Below are 23,164 nucleotides of genomic sequence, written 5' to 3' on the forward strand. Positions count from 1 at the left end.
TGGGCTCCTATTTCTATAGACAGTACTCATAGACGCTACCAATTTCATCACACTCTGATTTCATTTCTGGAACTGAGATCTTCGTTATCCCAGACCCAGACATCTTTGCTTTTAATGCCTTTTTATTTGACCTGCTTACACTTAATTAATCGCTTAGCGTAGTTCCGGAAAGATTACTATAAAAGGCCATAAAATTTGAAATAAATCACGTTATATAGAAAGTGATTAGTGGATTTCTTTGTTTTGCACGACTTTGAATCGTTGCTATAAAAACAAGTCGTATAGTTATACACCCAGTATTAAATATTTATTTTAAGTTTATATAAGTCTAGATGGTCTATTAACCTAGACCAGTTTATGAATATAGAAAGAGTAGTCAGAACGCATTGAATCGCATCTATTGCACAAATAAATAGATGTTTAAGTTTAGGTTCTTAAGTGTTTCCAAGAGAACATTTTATGGCACCAACCAGACTTTGTTTGGGCGGATTAGCCAGCTTCTGTTTGCCAGACAGCTCTATTTTACTGGACCCAAGAACACCTGTTGAGATAAGTAAGGGCAACTTATGTTGTGCGGGCGTCACTTTAATAAGGGGCCCATGGGTCTAGAAGGAACTTCTCCACACGCCAAACGGCAGACAGACGTCGGAAATGGTTAAATAGCTTATTTCTTGCCCATGTCCCGTTGTGAGATAAACTAGCGCTAGATACTATGTGTTTGCAGAGTATTAGCCATATATCCGGGGGCCAGAATGGCTTATATACCAGCTGCTCGTCCCCTTCGCTGGCATCAGTCGGTGGTCTGCGATCAGGGCAGTTTCTTGTGGCGAAATGGACCTCCAACGCGTCCTGGGGAAGTGCGGCAACTTCGGCCCCTACCAAATCCTGCTCCTCGGACTCTATGGGTACACCAATATAGTGTCCTCGCTGCACTACTTTTCGCAGACCATCATCAGTTTCACGCCCGCGCACAGGTATTTAAAATATATATCTAAATTGTCACGTGTTTAAAAGTTATTTTAAATTCATTTATCGATTCAGCTATTCAAATCAAATATTTACCTGTGGAAACTAAATATAACCTAAATCCAGACCACATCAAATTTCACAAGGAACGAATTAGCTTCCTTAAATATTTAAACTCTTTATATTTCAGCTGTTCCGCGCCAGTAGAAGTGGAATATTCACAACATTTCACTGAGCGGTTGTCCTGCAGTGTCATCCAGTACGATGTCGACAACTCCTCCTTCCGGGAGTCCAAGTGCTCCTCCTGGGACTTCGAAAAGGAAAGCAACTACGAGAGTGTAACCACCGAGGTAAGTTTCAGCCCAAAAGTAGAAAACCCATTCTATAGTCAACACTACCGTGCGAAATATTGATTACAGCTCAAGTGGGTCTGCGACGATGCCTACAAGCTGGCAGTGGGTCAGTCCTTCTTCTTCATTGGCTCCGCCCTGGGAAGCATATTCTTCGGATACTTGGCCGACCGCATAGGACGTCTTCCTGCCTGCGTGCTGTCCACCTTAACAGGAGCCTCTGGGGATTTCTTCACCTCCTTCGTGGGAAGTCTGCCCTGGTTCTCGTTCACCCGGTTTGTGTCCGGCCTGTCCATGGACACCCAGTATGTGCTGATGTACATTTTGGGTAAGTTTATATGGTATATACAGCTTACCTATATTCAATACAATATATTTTCAGTTTTCGAGTACTTGAGTCCACAGCACCGCACCTTTGGGCTGAACATCATCTTGGGTGTCTTCTACTCTGCTGGCCTAATGATCTCGCCTTGGATAGCAATGTGGTTGGGCAACTGGCGCAGTTACCTGTGGGCGGCATCTCTTCCAGCTCTGGGAATGTTAGTTTTTCCGCTGTTCCTCCACGAAAGCGTCGAGTGGCTACTAACGAAGGGAAAATTCGACAAGGCAGTTAGCAACCTCAAAAGTGTCGCCAAGTTCAATGGACGCCAAGTAGAGGACTCGGTTTTCGATGAGTTCATTAAACACTATCGAGAGAAGTTGAATAGTGGCCAAAAAAAGTCCGCAGACACCTTTATGGGTATGTTGCGGACTTCAAGACTGAGAAAGTTCACCATTATTCTATTGATCAAATCGTGAGTTGAAGTGGTACCAAAATATTTGAAAGATATTAAACCTATTATTTCACTATTTCAGAATGATCATTACGATTGCATTCGACATCCTGAGTCGCAATGTCGAGGGCGTGGGCATATCCCCCTTCAAGCTGTTCTCCTACTCAGGATTCGTCGTCCTTCCTGGTGGTCTCATCATCATCCTATTCCAGAACAGAATTGGACGAAAGGGCATGGCCTGCGCCTCGCTTCTTGTTGGTGCCTTCATCACGGCGACCACCGGCTACCTAGTGGGCACTCTGGACCCAGCGAACTACTCCGTGCTCCTGGGGCTCATGGTGTGCTTGGCAAGATTCGGAGCGGTCGTTGCCTACGACGCGGAGGCCCAGTACGCGGCGGAGATTATTCCAACCAGTGTGCGCGGACGAGGAGTGGCCAACATCCATGTGGTGGGCAATGCCTTCGCCTTCTTCAGCTCCTACATCATCTACTTGGGAACGTTCTACAAGCCATTGCCGTCGCTCTTGATCAGCTTCCTCCTCATCATTGGCGCTGGTTTGTGCCTCACTCTTCCAGAAACTCTGCACAAGTGGGTTTTGATTACCTGTCCCATCAAGTTATATATAATAATAATTATTTAATCCTGCAGGCAACTGCCACAAACTCTAGAGGAGGGCGAGGAATTCGCCAAGGGCGAGAAATGGTACTTCTTCCCCTGCTTTTCACGCAAACGGCAGTCGAATAAATCCGAATTTCAGTTGGAGTCGAGCAAGTAATTTACATAGTAGTTATAGTAAATGTATTAAGAGTACAATAAATGCTAATACCAAAGAGCTCAGAGTAATAACAATGCATGCTGTTGTTACTAAGACATCCATCTCAGGTTTTATGGCCTCTGATAATACAAAAAGTATCTGATTTCATCACATACTAATCTCGTTTCTAATGCCAGGCTTAGACGTGTATTAAGTTGCGTATTTCCCAGTTACTCTCTCATTCGGTTCGCTTAAACTTAATTAGCTTTTGTCTAGGACATGATTTATGCAAACAACGCCGATGGTTCCGGACTTTTACTAGTCGGTGCGATAAGCTAAGTATAATAGCAATTTGAAGAGGCTTTGTTAGGCGCTGTAATCTATACTATATATAATCTATATCCCTAAAGTGTCCAGCCACAAACAACGGATCCGTACACGTATATCCGGTAAATCCCCCAATTAAAAAGACTTAATTTCAGGCGTGACTTACAGCACGACAGTGGCTAATCCATCGTAAATCTAAGACCAAGTCAACAAACGGAAAGAAGCCGAATTTTTCGAGAAAGTCCGTCACTTGACCAAGTTAAATGGCCGATAAGCAAGGGAAATCGTCTTTTTTATATGCAATTGCCAAGTTTGACTAAACCGTATGGTAAAACAGCTAATGTTTATCCACATTTAATCATTATAAGCATAAATTTTATGCTAGTTACACAAATAACTTCTGTTTTGGCTTGTTCGTTCACCTGTTCCGTAGCTTGTTTGCTCTGCTCTCGGCATCTTATCATAGGCACACACCCCAAAAAAGATAGATTGAGTAGCCAATCTCTGCGCCACTAATTACCCGCCCTAATCAGCCACAACGCCTATATCTTTATACTATTTAAGGCAGCTGCCGATCCCAGGAGGCCTCAAAACACTGCGCATACCAGCAGAATGTAGTTGACTCGTTGCTGGGAAGATTCGCATAAACAAAATAAAGTTGATAGATACTTCGGCCAAGTAGGGTTCCTGGAAGAGATCACCATGGACTTCGACCGCGTGCTTGAGAAGTGTGGAAACTTCGGAAGGTTTCAGTTTGTCATTCTAATTCTCTACGGCTACACGAACATTCTCAGCTCGTTGCATTATTTCTCGCAGACCCTTATTACCTTCACACCTGAGCACTGGTAAGTATTAAATTAAAGAGCAATTCCCAATTCTATAGCTAAAATAATGAATAATTTTGAAGTTTAATTTAAGACAAGAGAATTACCACCTAATCCTCTATTTTCATTTCTTATTTCGTACTTTGTTCGGTGAAATAACATAACTAAAATTAAATTATTCCGATCCTATAGGTGTTCCCACGATGACCTAATGGGCTTGGGAGCCGCGGAGCTGCGAGCCATTTACTCCAACGTCTCGCACTCCTCCTGCACTCTGCTCTCCGACGTGATCAATGGAACCGGAGTGGCCTCTGGTGAGTCCTGCCAGGACTGGATCTTCGAGCGGGAGAACGGCTACGAGAGTCTAACCACCGAACTGAAGTGGGTCTGCGACAAGTCCCATCAGCCGGCGGTGGGCCAATCCTTCTTCTTCCTGGGCTCGGTGGTGGGCACCATTTCCTTCGGGCTGCTATCTGACCACATTGGAAGACTGCCGGCTATGCTGATGGCGTCCATATCCGGTGCAACTGGAGACTTCATTACCTCGTTTGTGCACACGTTGCCCTGGTTCGCCTTCTCACGCTTTGTGTCTGGACTATCCACGGATACCATGTACTACCTAATGTACATCTTGGGTAACAGTGACATTCTAGCCATTCATGCTATCCAAAGTAACCGATTTATTTTCCGCCAGTCTTCGAGTACCTGAGTCCCAAGCGCCGCACCTTTGGTCTGAACATCATCCTGGCTGTGTTCTACTGCTTCGGACTGATGACCTCGCCCTGGATCGCCATGTGGATTGGAAACTGGCGGCGCTACCTCTGGCTGGCGTCTCTTCCAGCCCTGGGAGTCCTCACTTACCCTCTCCTGATCTGCGAAAGTGCCCAGTGGCTGCTGACCAAGAAGAAGTACGACGAGGCGGTGGCCTGCCTCAAGAAAGTGGCCAAGTTCAATGGCCGTCAAGTTGAGGACTCGGTGTTCGATGAGTTCGTAAAGCATTACCGCGAGAAGATGAACGAGGAGAGCAAGCTGAACAAGCAAATGGATACTTTCCTGGGAATGTTCAAGACTCCCAGACTGCGCCGCTTTACCACCACATTGCTGGTTAAGTCGTAAGTCTACTCCCTTGCTTTTGTGAGATCCAACTGCAGACGTCGTGTTTTCAGGGTCATCATCACACTGTCCTACGACGTGATCAACAGGAACATGGAGGGCCTGGGCTCCTCGCCCTTCAAGCTCTTCTCACTGACCTCCAGTGTCTACCTGCCTGCGGGATTCACCATCTTACTGCTGCAGAACAAGATTGGGCGAAAGGGCATGGCATGTGGAGCCCTGCTGGTGGGAGCCATCATAACCGCGGCCACTGGCTTCCTGATCGCGGTTTTGGATCCCAATGAGAACGCTGTTCTGCTGGCACTAATGGTGGGCCTGGGTCGCTTTGGCTCCACCGTTTCCTACGATGCGGAGATCCAGTACGCGGCGGAGATCATTCCCACCAGCGTGCGTGGCCAGGCGGTGTCCAACATCCATGTGGTGGGCCTGGCCTCCAGCTCACTGGCCTTCTATGTGATCTACCTGGCCCAGTACTACAAGCCCCTGCCCTCGATCTTCATTAGCGTTCTTATGTTCCTGGGTGCTCTGCTCTGCCTCACGCTCCCCGAAACGCTGCACAAGTAGGTGAACAATGTCCTTTAGGGATATTGACAGCTAGTTTCATTACTTTGTGGCTCATCTACATGTGTCCTCCATCAATCCTAGGAAACTACCCGAAACCCTGGCCGACGGAGAGCGCTTCGCGATGAACGAGAGCTGCCTGTACTTCCCTTGCTTTCACAAACGCCGCGAAAGTCTCACCGAGCTTGGGGACCAAGAGTCTGAACCCTAGAGAACGATGAACCTGATAGCTGACTTAGCCACTTAACCTGATGATGGGGTCAACGAAGTGCTGACCCCCGTAACCGAATGGTCTGATAGTTGTTACTCATGTGAAGGATGCATAGTAATCAAACCAAAACCGTTGTATAGAGTACACTTATATAATCCTATATATCCGAAACAGAACTGGTATGAATATATGACGCACTCCTTTTTTCACAATAAATATATACATTTTAAAATAACTGAGGTTACTGATACCTTACTTTAATCTTACTCATAAATCAGCACTGCCAAGAATTAAAATATTTGAAAGTACATAGAAATGTCGACTGACTCACGGAAAACCCCAGCTAAATATTAAATGTTTTTATTTATTATTAATGTCATTTTTTGTCCCATCTTTATACCGGCTTCTCGTTAAGTTACTAGTTTAGATATACAAGATTCATTGAAAAGTATGTTACAGGTAGAAGAGTGTATATATGCAATTCTATATTTCCGAAATGAAAGACCCCAGAAAATAGCTTAAAGACGGCGGGACAATTGGTTTTCATTTGTATATTTTATAAGTGGCTTTCTAACTTTAAATAATTATTATCAGTTTGCTTAATGGCTCTCACTTGCTTAAAGATCAAAATCCAAAATAGAACATTCAGTTACTGGCCTAAGTAGTGTCGCACTTATGTACATGTAGCTATGAAAAACGCTTACGATAAGTATTCAATTGGTTTCAGTTAAGTGATTTTGTGCCGCTTAAGTGTTAACTATACGATTCCATTTTATACACAATCAGCATTTTTGAAAAACATCAATTTTCGACAGAGTAAATGTACATCTACGCCCTAAGGTGACTAAAACTAGAGTAGGTATATCGTATATATAAAATTAAGAGGGTACACTCTAACATAAGTATATAAGAAAGGCTTCTGCATACTGAGCACAAATGTTGCAGGCACCCAACTGGCCGTCGAACCGAGTTAGTCTTAGGATCCAGGCGAAATTGGTTAGCTAAACTACGAACTACTGAGGACGGGGTGGCGCCCCTCAGTGCTTGGCGTCCTTCAGGGCCTGCTCCTCGTTATCGGCGTCGATCAAGGACTGCTTGCGCTTCCCGTTCGAGCAGGACTCCATCTGCATCTGCTTGGCGTCGATCAGGGAGTGCTTCCGCTTGTACTTCTCCAGCTCGGAATCGGACTCCTCGTCGTCGTGCTTTCTGTGCAGGCACGGGAAGTCGAACATCCGCTCGCCCTTTCCGAACACCTCGCCCTCCTCGATGGTCGTGGGCAGGCTCCTGCAGAAACGAGAGGATTAGTAAAATAACAGCTAACAATAATCAAAACTACATCCATCCTTGATCATCCATTTTTGCCGATCAATCAGTGTAATGCTAACCTGTTCAGCGTCTCTGGCAGCAGCAGGCAGACGAAGGAGCCCGCGAAGAACAGGACACCCAGGATGATGGAGGGCGCCGCCTTGAAGAAGGTGCCCAGCCAGAGGATGTAGGGCGCCAGGAAGGAGGCCGCGAATCCGGCCACGTGCACTGCCGCCACGCCCTGACCCCTCACGCAGGTGGGAATCAGCTCGGTGGCGTACTGAGATCCGCTCTCGTAGGAGATGGCCACTCCGAAGCGGGCGGCGATGGTCAGACAGGCCAGCAGAATGGCATTGTGGCTGTGCTGCTGGTAGGCAATCGCGATGCCGGCGGCGGCGGTGAAGAGTCCACCCACCAGCAAGGATCCCGAGGCCATGCCCTTGCGCCCAATGCGATCCTGCAGCAGGACCAGCAGGATACTCGAGGGCAGCACTGCCAAGGCGCTCAGCGAGAACATGATGAAGGGGGAGATGCCCATGCCCTCCACGTTTCGCGAGACGGCGTCGTAGCACAGGGTGATCACCATGCTGTGGATGAGAGGAATACCAGAGATAAGTATTTGTACTCCGTTTCTCCTTATATGTAAACCCACCTCTTGAAGAACAGGATGAGTGTGTTCTTGCGCATGCGCGGCGTCCTAAACATGTCCAGCAGAGTGGCCTGCTTCTTGTCGTCGCCACCCAGCATCTCGTGGGTCATTTGGCAGTGGCGCCGGAACTCGTCGAAGTCCGCCTGGCTCACCCGGCAGCCATTGAACTTGGCCACCCGCTTGAGCCGCACGATGGCCCCGTCGATGTCATTCCTTGTGACCAGCCACTGGGCACTCTCCTGCACCACGAAGTAGTAGAGCACCACCAGCAGAATGGGCAGCGAGGTGCAGGCCAGGTAGATCTGCCAGTGACCCACCAAAACTGCCAGCCAAGGAGTGAAGACCAGGCCCAGGCAGTAGAATAGACCCACGGCCATATTGAGGCCCAGGGTCCTCATGCTGGGTCGAATATATTCGAGCACTGCACGGAGAAAGTAAGTCATTCGAAAGATCTGTCAATCCTAGATGCAGTACTTAAAGGTCTAAAGATTTTCACAAGATATACTGCTTTTTAGCACGTCTTGCGCGTAATACGTGCAAATATTATGATTTACTACTGTTGCAATTATTATTATTCTAACTTTAAGGGCAAACAGGGCACAGGAACCTGCTGCTTGAACCATTTGTATAGCTTGCTTACCTATAATGTACATCAGGTAGAAGTTTGTGTCGGCTGCCAGGCCGGAAATAAAGCGGCAGAGGGTGAATGTGGCCACGCTCTTGGTGAAAATGGTGGAGAAGTCGCCGGCGAAGCCGCAGAAGTTGGACAAGATTAGCGCGGGAACCCGGCCAATCTTGTCGGACAGCAGGCCGTAGAAAAGTGTGCCCACCACGGAGCCAATAAAGAACAGCGACTGCCCAATACGTGCCTTGTACGCCGAGTCGCAGACCCAGTTCAGCTAAAACCATATCGTTAGATTTTACATTCATCTCTATGGATCGCAGCAGTAAGCCAGACTTACCTCTGTGTTCATGCTTCTGTAGCCGAAGTCGTAGTTGTAGATCCACTTCTCGCAGGGCTTGCTGCTGGCGGTGGCATTGTGGCCATTGATGTCCTCCAACCGGGTGCACGAGGGATTCTCGAACTGAGCATAGATATCCCCGATCTCCTTGTATGTCATATTCACAAGCTTATCATGATAGCACCAATGATCCGGCACAAAGCTGATGACGGTCTGCGTAAAGTAATGCTGCAATGCCAAGAAACTCAGTAAGTACTTGAGGCCATAGGCTGGAATCCGCACTCACCATCGATACGATGATATTAATGAACCCGAAGAGGGCGAGTATCATGAACTGGTAGCGGTTAAAGTCGCCACATTTGGCCAGAATCTGGTCGAAGTCCATGTTGTATGAGTGTAATTGGCGCTCAGTGAGTTGGGTTACGAGTATCTACTATGGATGGTTGTGCCTTGGTTCTATGAACGCCTATTTCTTTGGGAAAGCAGGCCAGCCCAATTGCCGGCGGAGTTCACATGTGATGTATCACAATTTATTGTTGGTTGTCGAGTTTGTTCCTTTGGCTTGGTCTGAAATGAAGAGCGGGTTTTAGTCAGTATTTGGGTCAATGAACGATTCTCAGCATAGATTATCTTGTGGATCAAAGTAGGCAGAAAACAAATAACCAAATGAATATTTTCAGCTCATTTGATTGTGTAAATTTCGAAATTTGCTAGGAACTTTGGTACGCAGCTTACATAAATATACCTCAGCAGAGTTCACAAAGCTGATACAAATATCTGGTAACAGATTCGTGGAATTTCGTACTACGAGCAACAATCTTTTCTTATCGGCCTCGGACGAACTAACTTTATTTAGGTCTAGCCACGTTCTGTCAGCAAATCCCGTTTGCTAATTGCTTTCAAATAATTGTAATAGGCAAATAAATAAATTCACTTAGCACGCTGGGCGCAGTTTCGCGAGTAAATCGATTTCCAGAAAACAACATTTCCACTCGAGGCTGAGCTGACCATATTGAACACGATTCGCCAGCCCAGATAAGCAATTGACTACCGTGGAGCGAAGATAACTGCGATCAGACTTTGGCCAAACATCGTTCGGCGTGTTGGACGAGCCGAAATTAAGGTCACCAGAGCGGGTCCCCAGTTACATGGACTTATCGCTGCCCAAATATTTATACAGGCCTTCATTTAGATAAAACCCCAAAAAGTGCCAGTTGGAGGCGGAGGCCTGACTATTGCAAGGGCCATAGCTCCGTCCGGAGACTGTTGTCAAGTACGAGAATCGACTTTCAATAGATGACGCGATGCCCGACTGGATTGCTCGGAATGCTTTTTGCTCTGGAGTTGGACACTCGACAACAGCGTGTCGGATTCGGCACTAGTGATTTACATGCTGGCGAATTAAATGAATAATTTGTGGGTCGCCTCGTGCAACTGGTTTTTCCTCTAAGAACCACTTTTTGTAAGCTCTGTAAATCGGATCCAAGGTTCCTTCTAATTACACATTACACACAGATCTGTCGAGTGTCGAAAGCTGCGAAGGCCGAACCGAAATATTTGTATATGTTTAATCGGTTCACCTTAAGAATCTGAATTCATGCGTTTATAGTGGTATTTACCTTTTGTTTTTACATATGTGGAAAGTGAAAACTCTGGCCACAATTTTGTTTACGAACCAGTCAACACAACAGATAAGGCGAAACAAAAGAATAAATTAAGCAATTCCTGCAGCGTAAAAAGAAAATGTTCCGAGCGCAATTTGTTTGGGGATGTAGGTGATGTCTTTCCAAATATCTTCTATATCTCAGAGTTCAATGGCTCTGTCACAGAAACGCACACGCGGGCATAAAAAATTAAATTGTTTTTGCAGCCCGATTTCCAGAGGGGAAGGCAAATATTTATCTGTTTGGATAACCACGAAAACAACGCGCACGCTCAACTGGATTCGAATGAAACGTTGTGAAAATATGAGCAGTGCTTTTCCGCTATGTGCCGTGGCTAGTGCGCTTGTCGGAACCGTTTAGGCCCGCTGGGACGAGCTGGCCAAGAGCGTTGAGTGCGATGTGTATCCGCCGAACGCTCCTCACAAACTGAGCTGCCCAGCGCCGACGATTGTTTATTAAAAACGGCAAGCGGCAAACAGCTGTTCTGCTCGCGCAGCAGAGGCGGACCAGAAAACAGGTCATAATTAAATCCAAAACCTGTGAAAAACTCGAGTTTTGTGATTTTTTGGGCCTTTTACGAGCGACCGCACGGCGCACACTTGATTGGATTCGATACGATTTCATTTGATTTACATCCCCATACTCCATACTCCACCCTTGTGATCGGATTGCCCTGCTAATTCCTAAGACAAACTCCCCTCGGAATCATTTTTGATTAACTTGCCCTATAAATAAAAGGTTGGGCAGCGTTTATCATCTGCGTTTGACAATTTCAGCGCTGAAAATATCGCTGTGAGGGGAAATTCTTGGCTGATTCACTCCATTATGGCATTTTGATAATTACTCATTCAAACTGTAGCATTGGTTCATACGATCGTTTCACTATATCTTACATACATTCGTTATTTGGATTCCTTTTATTTTCAGTTTTTAAGAGTAGTCATAACCGCACAGTTACGAACCTGCGCCATTTTCAAACTTTTACGAGGACACTCGTAGAATCTATATTTAACAAAGATTAACATTTAAATGCGCGGTGCAAGAATGAAAACAAAGAAACATGCATCTACTTTAACTTAAACGATTGGGAGCACTGCAGCCAGACTTATTAAAAATCATACTGTGATCAATAAAAATTGGTCGGCAGTGAGTAGACGACAGTTTATTGCACACTTGAGGCTCACAGGTAGTTAAAGGTGAATGAGCAGAGCGCCATAAATATACATCAATTTGTTGGCAACACTAATCAGGAATCAAAGCCCATGGCTAATGCTCTAATGCAATTAAAACCCAATCAAGTGGGTAAGGCGAGTACAAGGCATACGGCCACCAGCCTACGATTAGATAATGCCCAACTTCAGACGTTGTACACTCAAGTAGCCGACTTCCACGTGCTAACGAGTTAGGAGCCGAAAATCGAGGTGCGTAGCCAAAATAAAAACTCAATGCCGCCGCGGTCCTATCGCACTTTCCCCCAACCAAAAAAGGCAAACACGTGCTGGCTGGCTCGTTTCGATCTTGGCCAACTGTACTTGCCAGATGTATGATCTTCAAGAGACCCGGAAAATGTGCACTTGCAAATATTGGCATTTCCATTCCACTTTCTTTGTCTGACTGCCTGACTGTCTGACAAAGAAACAAAGAAGGCACAGGGCTCCATTGGCCCTTTCAAAGCAGCCATTACTCATCGCGCATACGCCCTGTTGTCCGAGCTCAGTGACTAAGCTGCATTTATGTGATGCTCCGCAGATCCTCTTACACGCTTTGGCTAACTTTAGCACCTACTTGAAAAACAAACAGTAAACGGCGAAAGAAGCGAGTATTAAATCGAGAGGCGTTAACAAATCAGGGGCGAGAATTGCCAACGCCGTCTTTGGGCTGTATTAATTTGTTGGGCCAATATCAACAGCACCTAGATTATGGCTAAGCGGAATTTAACTAAAAACATATTTGCGCTAAAGGTTTTCCTGCCCGCCGTATAACAAAGCAAACAAAGGAGGTTTTGGTGTCTGGCTTTCAGCTTGCTTAAGAAATATATTCTGGGCGCTTTCTTTTCTGAAAGATACTCTTTTTTACTATTGAAAATCGCTCAAAACACGCGCTTGATTTCAAATGCATCGAATGCACGTTAATGTTATTTAGTAAAAAGTGCGTATATATTTGGGTTTCACTGTTTATTTCCTTCAGCTGGCTCCTTGAACCGTTCAAATTTTGTGGTTTCTTCGGCGGTTTACTTTAGCACGCAAAACCGAAATTCCCTGGTACCATAAACTATTGTGGAGTCTGATTTTGTTCACACACACTTGCGAAATGTTTCGAAAATTGATTTTATAATAGCCATAGAGATTGAACTTACTAATTGGCAGTTTTTACACACTTTAACGCACTGTACGCGACGCAGCGATTTGTTCTGTGCTCTGTGTTCTGTGTTCTTCCGCGGATCCTGAGCGACTTTCCCTCTCACTCGCACCCACACTCAGCGATCAGCTGTGGGCCTCGCTCGCGATCTTTTGCTGCTGCTCGCGTGACAATTGGATTCGCTTTGACTTCAAGTTCACATCATGTTGTCGGTTATAAATGCTTTCGCGTGCCAGCAAAGTTTCGCTGCCAACTGTAAGCTGCAACTGAAAATGAGCGGCGTATTCTTGGTTCTGCCCTCTCTGTCTACCACGCAGCTGCTCTCTCGCTCTCCCCTTTTTAAATAAAGAATGCACTTTATCCCTTTCACTCGTGTTTCCCCGTCGCACACGGAAAGAAATGTGGTACCGACTTCTTTATCGAGCTATTGCAACCGTACTAAAGTTCAACAGCTCTTTATGCACTGAAGAAAATAAGTTCTGCCCCTCTCTTTCAGCAGTTCCTTCCCTCTCTCTCGTTTTAAACAAATTGAAAGTGCGCGATCGCTTGTACAGTACAATATACAAATTTTTTAAGTGGGTTTCAGGCTAATTACAATTAGTAAACCGAAGAGCATTTTTATTTAGCGCACTTCACTTTTTCTCACTGTGTGCCCATCCAAGTTCATCAACTTTAGTTTAAAAACGCCATCCACCACACATCGAATTTCCCTTCTGCGAACCATTAATTGATTCGAATGTTTGCCATAGTTTGCTGCTGATTAAGCTTTAATGACACAATTTCTTTTGTTTGCCGGCCAATCAAAACGTATATTTCCATGAATATAAATATATCCATATAAATACATGAACCAAACTGGTGGCATCAATTGGATGCCTCTTAGATGCCTCCGCCTCCGTAACAAAGTGTTTTCATGGGTTAATAATTGGAGGGGATTGCTGGATGGGATTTACTGGCTCGCATGCGGGAGCAGTAAAAAAAGTGAATTTTAGAAACGAGCCGCCGTTTCTTTGTATGGAATATCTTTATATCCCACAACTACGTCGCAGAATGGGCAAAAGTTGTAGTATTTAGCTAGACAGCTCTGAGTAATACGACCCATATTCTTAAGCAAACTACACTTTTAAGGGCCAGATAGCGCATCATTCGTCGTATAGCCGCAGGCCGGAACCACTTTTCCGAAGAATCCAAAGAAGGGGTAAGGGAAGCCCCAGGTCCGAGATGCGAGTGATAAGAGGACTCGCCAGCGAGAACGCGTTCTCCCCCACTGATAAAGCGCGCTCTCCCTGCTCTCCACTCGCTCTTCGAGTTGGCCATCCGATCCGGACTGGTTTGTGTCAGTTGTAACCAATTATGAGCACGGGCTCAGCTCCCATTCCCATTCCCATTCCCATTCGCATTCGCGACTCGTACAATCGACCGTGGGGCAATGCGGCGTATGCTCAACAAATGGCGTCAGCAGTTTTTCTCCATGAAATTACGAAATTACCGTTGCCCCGAAATAAAAAGCCACTTCGAGCACTTCAAGTGTCGTTAATCCAGCGCTCCATAAATACCAAAATTGGCGGTTCCTCTCGGAACTCTATAGAGTCTACGAGTGTATACATGCTGCTCCCTCATTTTTATAGTTGGGAGATAAGGCGCGAATGATACCCAGCGTTCCTGGAAAAAACATGAAACCCTAGACTGAGAACGTGATGGCAGGGCATGTAATGGACTCAAAGTCAGGGGAAAACCTTGATGGTTTTCTTATCGAGCAGATTTCACTACTGGCATTGATGGAATTTTGATCGTTTCACCATTCACACTTCAGCGTATTAGTCAACTTAGAACAGAAGTTCCAGCAAAAGCCCAAGCTATCATATACCTATCATATTTCACGTTAGCCTGGAGACTTCAGTTTTTTGACCCACCGCGGAAATATAAATGCGTTCGCCAAAAGAAAGATCAAAATACTTCAGCGTATTAAGAAAGGTATTATTTGCTTCGATTAGTCAACTTAGAACAGAAGTTCCAGCAAAAGCCCAAGCTATCATATACCTATCATACCTGGAGACTTCAGTTTTTTGACCCACCGCGGAAATATAAATGCGTTCGCCAAAAGAAAGATCAAAATACTTCAGCTTATTAAAAAAGGTACTATTTGCTTCGATTAGTCAACTTAGAACAGAAGTTCCAGCAAAAGCACGAACTATCATATACCTATCATATTTCACGTAAGCCTGGAGACTTCAGTTTTTTGACCCACCGCGGAAATCGAAATGCGTTCGCCAAAAGAAAGATCAAAATACTTCAGCGTATTAAAAACGGTATTATTTGCTTCGATTAGTCAACTTAGAACAGAAGTTCCAGCCCAAGCTATCATATACCTATCATATTTCACGTAAGCCTGGAGACTTCGGTTTTTTGACCCACCGCGGAAATCGAAATGCGTTCGACAAAAAAAAGATCAAAATACTTCAGCGTATTAAGAAAGGTATTATTTGCTTCGATTAGTCAACTTAGAACAGAAGTTCCAGCAAAAGTCCAAGCTATCATATACCTATCATATTTCACGTAAGCCTGGGGACTTCAGTTTTTTGACCCACCGCGGAAATACAAATGCGTTCGCCAAAAAAAGATCAAAATCTAAGAAAAGCACTTAATTGGTTGGCCAAACATAAACACAACAATCAATTGTTGCATAAACAAATCGATGAATGAAAGTGCCGACTCACCGAGAAATGCTGGCAATTGGATCGAAGTCACCCGAGATGGATCCCGATATGGGCTATGCAAATGATGTCATGGCATCTCCATCCACACATGCAAATACATTCGAGATATATGCTGGCTGGGTGGCGCACCAGCATAAATGTTGGGAATATTCCATCGACAAGTGGGGGCAGCTCTGGCCGGAGACAAAACAAATTGATCAGAGGGCTTCTGGGGGCAGGGAGCTCTTCCGAACCGGTATGAGTCGGATTGCATGGCCCACACAAAAGGTCGCACAAAGGCCTACCTTTGGCAGCTGGCGGCAATCAGCTGATAGCCATAGACAACAGATCGCCAGCTGCCCAGATCCCCAGATCCCCGGATCCCACATCCACCCAGACTACGCATTAACATTTTACGATCGGGCTGGATGACAGACTTTCGATCGCGAAACACGTTGGGCGAGTCTTTCTCCGCGCCAGACACATAAAAAAGCGCAAAACTAAACGCTCTGACCCCCAATCGGAAAACAAAAAGTGGGCAGAAAAAATAAAAATGGAACAAAACAAATCCAAAGCCAAACGAGCTTGGCAACGATGTCTCCGGCATAAAAAGTTAAAATTAAATTCAAACTATATATACTTGTATTTCTGTTTATCGTTCGCACAAAGCAAACACGCACACACATCCGCAGCAGATACAAATGAGTCGAAAACGTGACTTAACTTTTGCTTTAATTTATTTGTTTGTTCTTTAATTTATGCCAAGAAAACACATGCGCATAATCGATGGTTAATTAAACGGACATACAAGCATGCATCAATCATACGGCACTCAGGCAGTTATGTACTAACGCTCAGATACAAATGGGAGTCAGTGGCTTGGGTTCGGATCTATCGGTCAAATGTCACTGGAGGGGTCTTTCTCAAAATAAAAACCAGTTGGGAACGCGAAAATCAAAACAAGTTACGCGATCCCCAGCACCAAGGAAACTGCTTCCACGAATGCAATCAAGATTATCGTGGAAATGTGTATCTCCATACCAGATCCAACTGGTTGCCCCGAGATAATGCAGTGCAAAAACTGCAGTTGCAGCTCAGGTGCAACTCTAACGGCACTCTGAATGTGGAGTGCACTCCTAGCGACACTCAGGCGGCACTCGGAAATATTTTGTATCTCAAGAGTCTTGGAATGGTGCAATCAATTAGCTGGAGCGTTTTCTGTACTAATTCGAAGACGAATAGGTACTGAATCTTTCACACTCTTCACTTCTTTCTTTTTATTTTGCTGCTCGGAATTTAAAAATATAATATCTGATAACGGCCCTGACACACAAACGGAAATCGGTGTTTCTCTTTGGGGAATCTTATTTATATGGACTGTCTTGCCGGCTGGCATCTTTAACCACGGTGGGTCAATTTATTTCGCGCTTATCGTAAATAAAGTGGGTATACAATCATAGCTTTCTTTAGTATCGCCGCTTCCCGCTGATATTTATGCAATTTCCGAGCACACAAGTGTGCTGATTAAGCCAAATACCTCCGTTGCACATCAGAGCACTCTCCTTTCAGCATTTACGCACTCAACTCCCGCGAATCCTTCTCCATATGAGCTGGGAAACAAGGACCCTGTGCTTCCCGCAGAGAAAATGCCTTTGGCATTCAGATGCATTCAGTTGCATTCAGTTGCCCCGCCCACTTGAGTTGGCTATCCCAGAAGTACCAGTTCGCCACTATATTGGCCAAGGCCAATGGAACGTGTGTCTTGGTCGCGATCCAGAAAGGCTAAATTGAAACCGGTTCGATGGGCGGGGGGTGGGGGGTGGGGCCGCGTCGGAAAATGGGAAATAAATAGAAAGCCAAACAGAATGCATTCATTGGGTCTATTTTTAAGGGGCACAGTTTCCTACACGTGCGCACGAACATATTTGTGTGCATGAAATCACACAACTGGCCCAAGTCGATTGCATAAATTCGTTAATTGCTATTTATATGGGTCGACACTTGGCGACAGAGCGGCAATAAATAGATCGAATGCAAAACTTTCCACTCGCCTGCGAGAAACTCTTTGCGCGCTGCCTTTCCCGATCGCCAACTGCACTTCAATTGCCGTCAATTAATTGTTGCCATGCTGCACTTGGCAGCCGCCAATTCACTCAAAGCACCGAAACACCAACTGATTGGGATCTACCGAGCCACCGGAATGGACTCCTTTACTTAGTGGCCTGTCTAGTACTCAATAGATACAAGGCGTTGCACTTGCAATTCGAAAATTCCGCGGATGCGTTTACCGATTTTCCGGTTCCGTTCCTGAGCAAGCGCCGATGTGCGACTGTTCAATGCTCGTCAGGTACTCGAAATATCGGCCATGACTTTGCCAAAGAAAAACTACGGCAAGTACGGGGCTAGTCGAGATGCCTCGACTGAAAGATACCCTATGAATACGTTGCACTAGGTGTCTTAAGTTAGGCAAAACAGTACTATTACTATTACTATTACTATAGTTCTATTTCATAAGATTGAGATTGAAGTATTGGTTCATAGTTTAATATTAATATCCCCAAAGTTGTATGAAACTCATTCATCTCTGTTTATATATTATATTTATATATATATATATATATTTTATATATATTTATTATATTAACCACTCTCTATGTAACCCCAGTGTTTAATATTAGTGTTCATATTTTTAGGGATCTAAATTCGTTCTGGGATGAAAAACTCGGTCGAACCTAAATACTGCAATATATTTTATATTCCAAACGAATGATCTCACCGTCATACCCACTGATTTTGTGATCAACTAGGGTACGACTAGAATTCAGTTTTGTTGTAGTGCTCTTTTGCTCTTTAACGTTCTCTCTCTCTTTCTGTTTGTTTCTTCTCAGCTGCTATAGCTGTCTTCCTGGTTTACAGGGTGCATCCCCTATGCAAGATCGCACAGAGGGATGCAATTTTCCAGCAGTTGGACTTCATAGATACCAACCCCTTGCAAACAATTACGCATTTATGCATCCTTAGAAAACAGATTGGAGTCAAAATGGGTATTTACAACTTCGAAGTGCGTTTCCATGCGATGCGTACATCGCAATAACCTGATAACAGGTGAATACAAAAGAAACTTTTTAAAAATAACAAAATCGGAATGGAAATTAAAAGTTAAAAGATAGGAACAACCCCATCCTACCTGTAAAAGTAACAAAAGGAGAGCTGCCGAGCATGAACTGCATGCAAAGTCGGTGCGAACAACAATAATGAATCTGATTATGGCAGTTCTTTGTTAACAATTATTTATTATATGAATTTCGATTTAACCAAACGGAACCGGTTCGATTTGCGCTTGATTTCTGTTTGTTTTCCGAGTGTCTGGCCCCAAACCAATGACGTCAGTAGTCGTGTGTTCCCTTTACAAATGCCCAAATGTAATTAATTTTTGTTCTGTTTGCCTTCATTGTGCCTCCGATTTGTTTGCTAGCATTCATCGCCACTCGGCCGAAGAGAAAAATTCAGATAAGTACTCAAAATGTCAACGAGCTTTATCTGAATGCTTGCTACGCATTTCATATATAAGCAATAGTGAATATTTCAAAAACAAAACAGAAAACCGACTAATTTTTAGGTTCGTCGTTCTCCGAACGAAATAATATTTATTCCCCAAATTCTATAGGAAACTTCTTTATTTGTTTATTCGTGACACGAGTGCATCTCCCACAGCGACCTTCACATTGAGCAGAAATTCTTTATTTTCGTGGGATTTTTCGATTCTTGGCATCTAACGAATCTGCTTACTCATTTGTTGACTCTCGCAGCTTGCCACCTATACTATGTAGGATTATAATTAGTCTTGTACTCTATATTTGCACTGAGAATGCATTTGGAGCAGTTGGCACTACTTTGTAGAAGGGTTAATGGGTTCTTTGCGTTTTGACCAGCCAACGATTCTTCAGCAAATGCTATTATTATGGCTGACATACTTGGAGTCAGTTTAATTGAAATGAAATTCCAGCTAGTAAATAAATAAGATAATATGATATTTTTGCTTCATCCCATCGTGCGTCAGACATTCACTTAGAAATTAATAAATTTAATACTACTAATACTTAAATTTCTTATTCCTTAAATATTTCTGCTGATTTTATGGCGGGAACTAGAAGCTAAATGTTTGTTGCTCTTAAAGTCTACAGTTGGCAGGTGATTTATACATAAATATTTTTTAAATAATTGCTGCCACTAAAAAAATGTGTTTATTTACTGGCGGACGTTTATGGTTGAAACTTTAAGTAGAGGTAAGCGAACAGATTAAATGAATCTACTGCCAATCCTTATATAATTATATTGGTTGTTATTGCAGCTCTTCGCAATTAGTTATGCTCATGCTGGGTTTTTGATTAAAAGCTTGGATTTATTCGATCGCTAATTCAGATGCGAGTGTGGGGGAAAACAAACTAATTAGGAGTCGAATGACGCAGGTTGGGGTTGTTTATCCCAAAACGAAACCCGATCAGCTTTCTCCATGGTAATCAGATCCGTAATCAGTCCCTCGGTGCCAATTTCAAAGACTCATAAATCATCAGCGAGCATTGTGTGTGGTCCATGCATAAGCACTGAAAACTGCCATCAAGTTTACCATTCTGCCAATACATTTTCCGGCACTCGGGAAAAGCGACAAGTGCGGCTGCTTGGAATGCGCGATTGAGGCTCTCCTGGCGTGTAAATGGAACTGGGAACTGGCAACTCGGAACTCGGAACCCAACATCGAATGTCTTTGAGGGACTACAGGGGGTCAGCTCTATTTATAGAGCTGCTCGAGGACAGCGGAAAATACACAGCCAGACGTTGCCTTAATTTATAAGCACGCAAATCGCGTGCCCCGCAGTGATATACACGCATATGAATTTTCATGAAGGAAAAGCTTGGAAAGTGCATACAAAGGCCGAAAATTCGGCGACTCGACGCTTCTTTGATTTCCTCCCATTATGCTCAAAGTTGAAAGGCAACTGCGTTCATTATTGACTTGTTGTTCTTTCGTGGCTTCTGTATTTTGATAGCCCAACAATGGGCGGTGCAAATTGGTGCCTTTGCTATTTATTTATTAGTGAGGAAAACACGGAATGGAATAAGATTGAAAAACACAAATTAAATTTGCGATTTAATGTTATCGTTCGCCTATATCAATCTCTTTCAGCACCGGAAATGTTCGTTTTCATACACTGTGCATTCGCAATTTGCGCAATTAGTTCGTAATATGCAGTTTGAAGCGGTTTCAGTGAAGAAAAGTGAAATGGAAAGGTGAATAAGGCTATTAAACTGGTGATTTATTAATTGTTAGCACATTGCGGTGTGTACATAAAAGTTATGCTAGTGAGTGTTAAAAAGACGTGCGTTTGATACAAATAAAATATAAATGTGAATGTGACATCCTCGGCAAATCCCTGACCTTTCACAGGACGTATTTCGCACACTTCATTGATTTAACAGGCCGGTATCCTGTTTCCTTTGCATTTGAGAACACAAAAATGTGTGCTCGTCCTAAGTGAGTTGTCGGGCTGAGTTTGATGGCCCCATGTTATTCAAAAATTGCACATTTACGCCTGAGAAAGCATTAATAACGCCAACTCACAGCTCACAACATCATTATTCAATGTCATGTCGGCGTCTTCCGAGTGGAGCAAACAGAGCTGGCGGCACCGAAACTAGAAACACTAGAAACACTTTGTGTTGCTGTGCATTATTTAGCGCCAACTTGGGGACATCGGGGGGTCCATGTGAGCACATGTGTAATGGGAGACGGTGGGGGCGACTGGGTGGAATATTGGTCAGGATATTCCTCAAGGGTAATTACAGGCAGGCGGCACTTTGTCAGCTGGCGACTGGGCAAATCCATCGTATTTGTAAATGATTAAAACGGCCAAGCTTAAGCGATGGCAGTCATTTCACGACGGAAATGAAATAATAATCAATGGGGATTGTGGGGATTGCAAGAGTGACTCACTTAGTCGGAATTATTAAATCAATAAAATTATCAATCTCATTAGCATGAAAGCTGCAAAAGTTTTTTGCCATCTCATGGCCAAAGTTCCCTTCCCCAAGCAATTGTCCCTTCCGCTGCGGTTCAAGGAACCTTTTGCCGTAAAAAGGAGACAACTTTCGTGGTCTTCTTGCACTGATAAAAATCGTTGCCTGTTAGTGGGACTTACTGTCTGTCAGCACAAAGAGCCGAACCCCTGGCGAAGTCCTTCCCCCGGCAAAACGCACAAAGGGCGCTGCAGTTCCTGACGGCTGGGGGACATTGGAGCCTCAACTTTGGTTGCTCAAATACGAGTATGTGCCGGCGCCGGCACTAAAAATCAATATCTGGATGAGGGGCAGGGGGAGTTGCACGGCGCCAAACAAAACATAATTGCCAACATTGCTACCCGCCATCGATTGCAGCACAAAAGTTCAGCATTTTACATTTGCAAACTTACGTTTTAAGCTGCAAAGTGTGTATTATGTGTTTAATTGTGATTTATATTGTGATTATATTCACGTCTAAGTCTAAATAACTCTTAGAAAACGAGAATGTTTGTTTTTAAATTAAATAAATTTCGAAGAAAAGCATTTCGTACAGTAGTAGTAAGCAAAAGTTTAGCATTTTACATTTTCAAACATAATTTTTAACGTGTAAAGTGAGTATTATGTGTTTAATTGTGATTTATTCGTGCGCCAATCATTCATGTATAATACCTTCACTTCATTTTTAAATTAAATAAAATTCGTACAGCAGTGGAAATGTACTGCATTAGGTTAATTAAGGTGTTTTGGTCATTTTTCGACACTGAGGAAGTCGGACCACGGGGCGTATGGGTAATGCAGCAAGCCGCAAAAGGTCAAACGGATGAGCTGATACCGCCGAATGCTCTTTTAATTATGAAAGTAATAAAGACAAATGAAACGAGGGCCAGCACACTAATTGACTCACCCAGAGATGCGAGTCCTGACCGCCGCAAGGACTGGTTATGAACTCCCAGTTGCCAGGACAACGGACCACTGCTTACGAGCAGATATCCCAGGGCAACGCCGCCAAGGGCTTCAACGCCTTGGGGCAATAAACGAATGCACTGCCAGGAACCAGTATCATCGAGCCCGGCATCTCGGCCAGCGTCCTGCGATGCTTATCCTGCCAATCCGCGACGTACACTGAACCAAGTAGCCCAACTGAAGGCAGGAGTCAACCGCTCGCTCAGCCTCTGCTCTGCACTGCGGAAAACGAGGCAAGCGAATGAAAATGTATGCGAGTTGTGTTTTCACAATACCGCCGTAGCGCCATGTGCGCGTAGCTGGCGGTCCAAAACAGCTGAGAGCGCGAACGCTTTTCACGAGTGACGTCACCGTTGTCGCGACTCATGCGCACCCACGGCGGGAAAGAGAGAGGTAGAGAGCGAGAGCGAGCGCGCGAGAGACTCCCAGATACCCAAGACATTCAGATACATCGTGCTCGTGTATCTGTATCTTGAGGAAGTCGCCTGCTGTGGCGCCGAATGTGCTTGGCCCAAATGCATGCTTGTTGCGCCACTTGGAACCATCCCTCCCACTCCCACTTCCCCGCCCCATCACCATCACCATCCCCAATCCACCTTTCACCCCCTCAGGCGGCGAAAGGGGGGCGTT

At 44.5% G+C, this 23,164-nt stretch overlaps 3 protein-coding genes across 6 annotated transcripts; 2 read left to right on the plus strand and 1 right to left on the minus strand.

Moving 5' to 3' along the window:
* The first annotated feature begins 792 nt into the window (after window positions 1-792).
* On the plus strand, window positions 793-2,930 carry LOC6554080 (organic cation transporter protein). The gene is made up of 6 exons (XM_001979482.3): window positions 793-974; window positions 1,157-1,316; window positions 1,386-1,644; window positions 1,699-2,110; window positions 2,172-2,678; window positions 2,739-2,930. Exons 1-6 carry the CDS (start codon window positions 832-834, stop codon window positions 2,863-2,865), a joined length of 1,608 nt encoding a protein of 535 aa, XP_001979518.1. The 5' UTR covers window positions 793-831; the 3' UTR covers window positions 2,866-2,930.
* An 848-nt stretch (window positions 2,931-3,778) lies between these two features.
* On the plus strand, window positions 3,779-6,116 carry LOC6554079 (organic cation transporter-like protein). Its single transcript, XM_001979481.2, has 5 exons — window positions 3,779-4,016; window positions 4,188-4,630; window positions 4,690-5,107; window positions 5,162-5,668; window positions 5,754-6,116. Exons 1-5 carry the CDS (start codon window positions 3,874-3,876, stop codon window positions 5,878-5,880), a joined length of 1,638 nt encoding a protein of 545 aa, XP_001979517.1. The 5' UTR covers window positions 3,779-3,873; the 3' UTR covers window positions 5,881-6,116.
* Window positions 6,117-6,416: 300 nt separating this feature from the next.
* LOC6554078 (organic cation transporter protein) lies at window positions 6,417-22,828 on the minus strand. Of its 4 annotated transcripts, XM_026981439.1 has the most exons (8): window positions 17,803-17,858; window positions 12,817-13,084; window positions 9,083-9,363; window positions 8,797-9,024; window positions 8,475-8,733; window positions 7,838-8,255; window positions 7,266-7,772; window positions 6,417-7,164 (listed from the first exon to the last, which is right to left on the minus strand). In XM_026981439.1, the coding sequence occupies exons 3-8, from the start codon at window positions 9,179-9,181 to the stop codon at window positions 6,918-6,920; spliced, it is 1,758 nt and encodes a 585-aa protein (XP_026837240.1). In that variant the 5' UTR covers window positions 9,182-9,363; window positions 12,817-13,084; window positions 17,803-17,858; the 3' UTR covers window positions 6,417-6,917. The 4 variants fall into 4 exon arrangements, with proteins under 4 accessions (XP_026837240.1, XP_026837251.1, XP_026837247.1 ...); XM_026981450.1 differs by lacking the exons at window positions 12,817-13,084; window positions 17,803-17,858 and adding an exon at window positions 22,476-22,828; XM_026981446.1 differs by lacking the exon at window positions 12,817-13,084 and having other exon boundaries at window positions 17,803-17,869.
* Between the last annotated feature and the right edge of the window lie 336 nt (window positions 22,829-23,164).

The sequence above is a fragment of the Drosophila erecta genome, unplaced genomic scaffold (genome assembly GCF_003286155.1).
Source record: "Drosophila erecta strain 14021-0224.00,06,07 unplaced genomic scaffold, DereRS2 tig00000000-arrow-pilon, whole genome shotgun sequence".
In the NCBI taxonomy this organism is placed as follows: Eukaryota; Metazoa; Arthropoda; class Insecta; order Diptera; family Drosophilidae; genus Drosophila; species Drosophila erecta.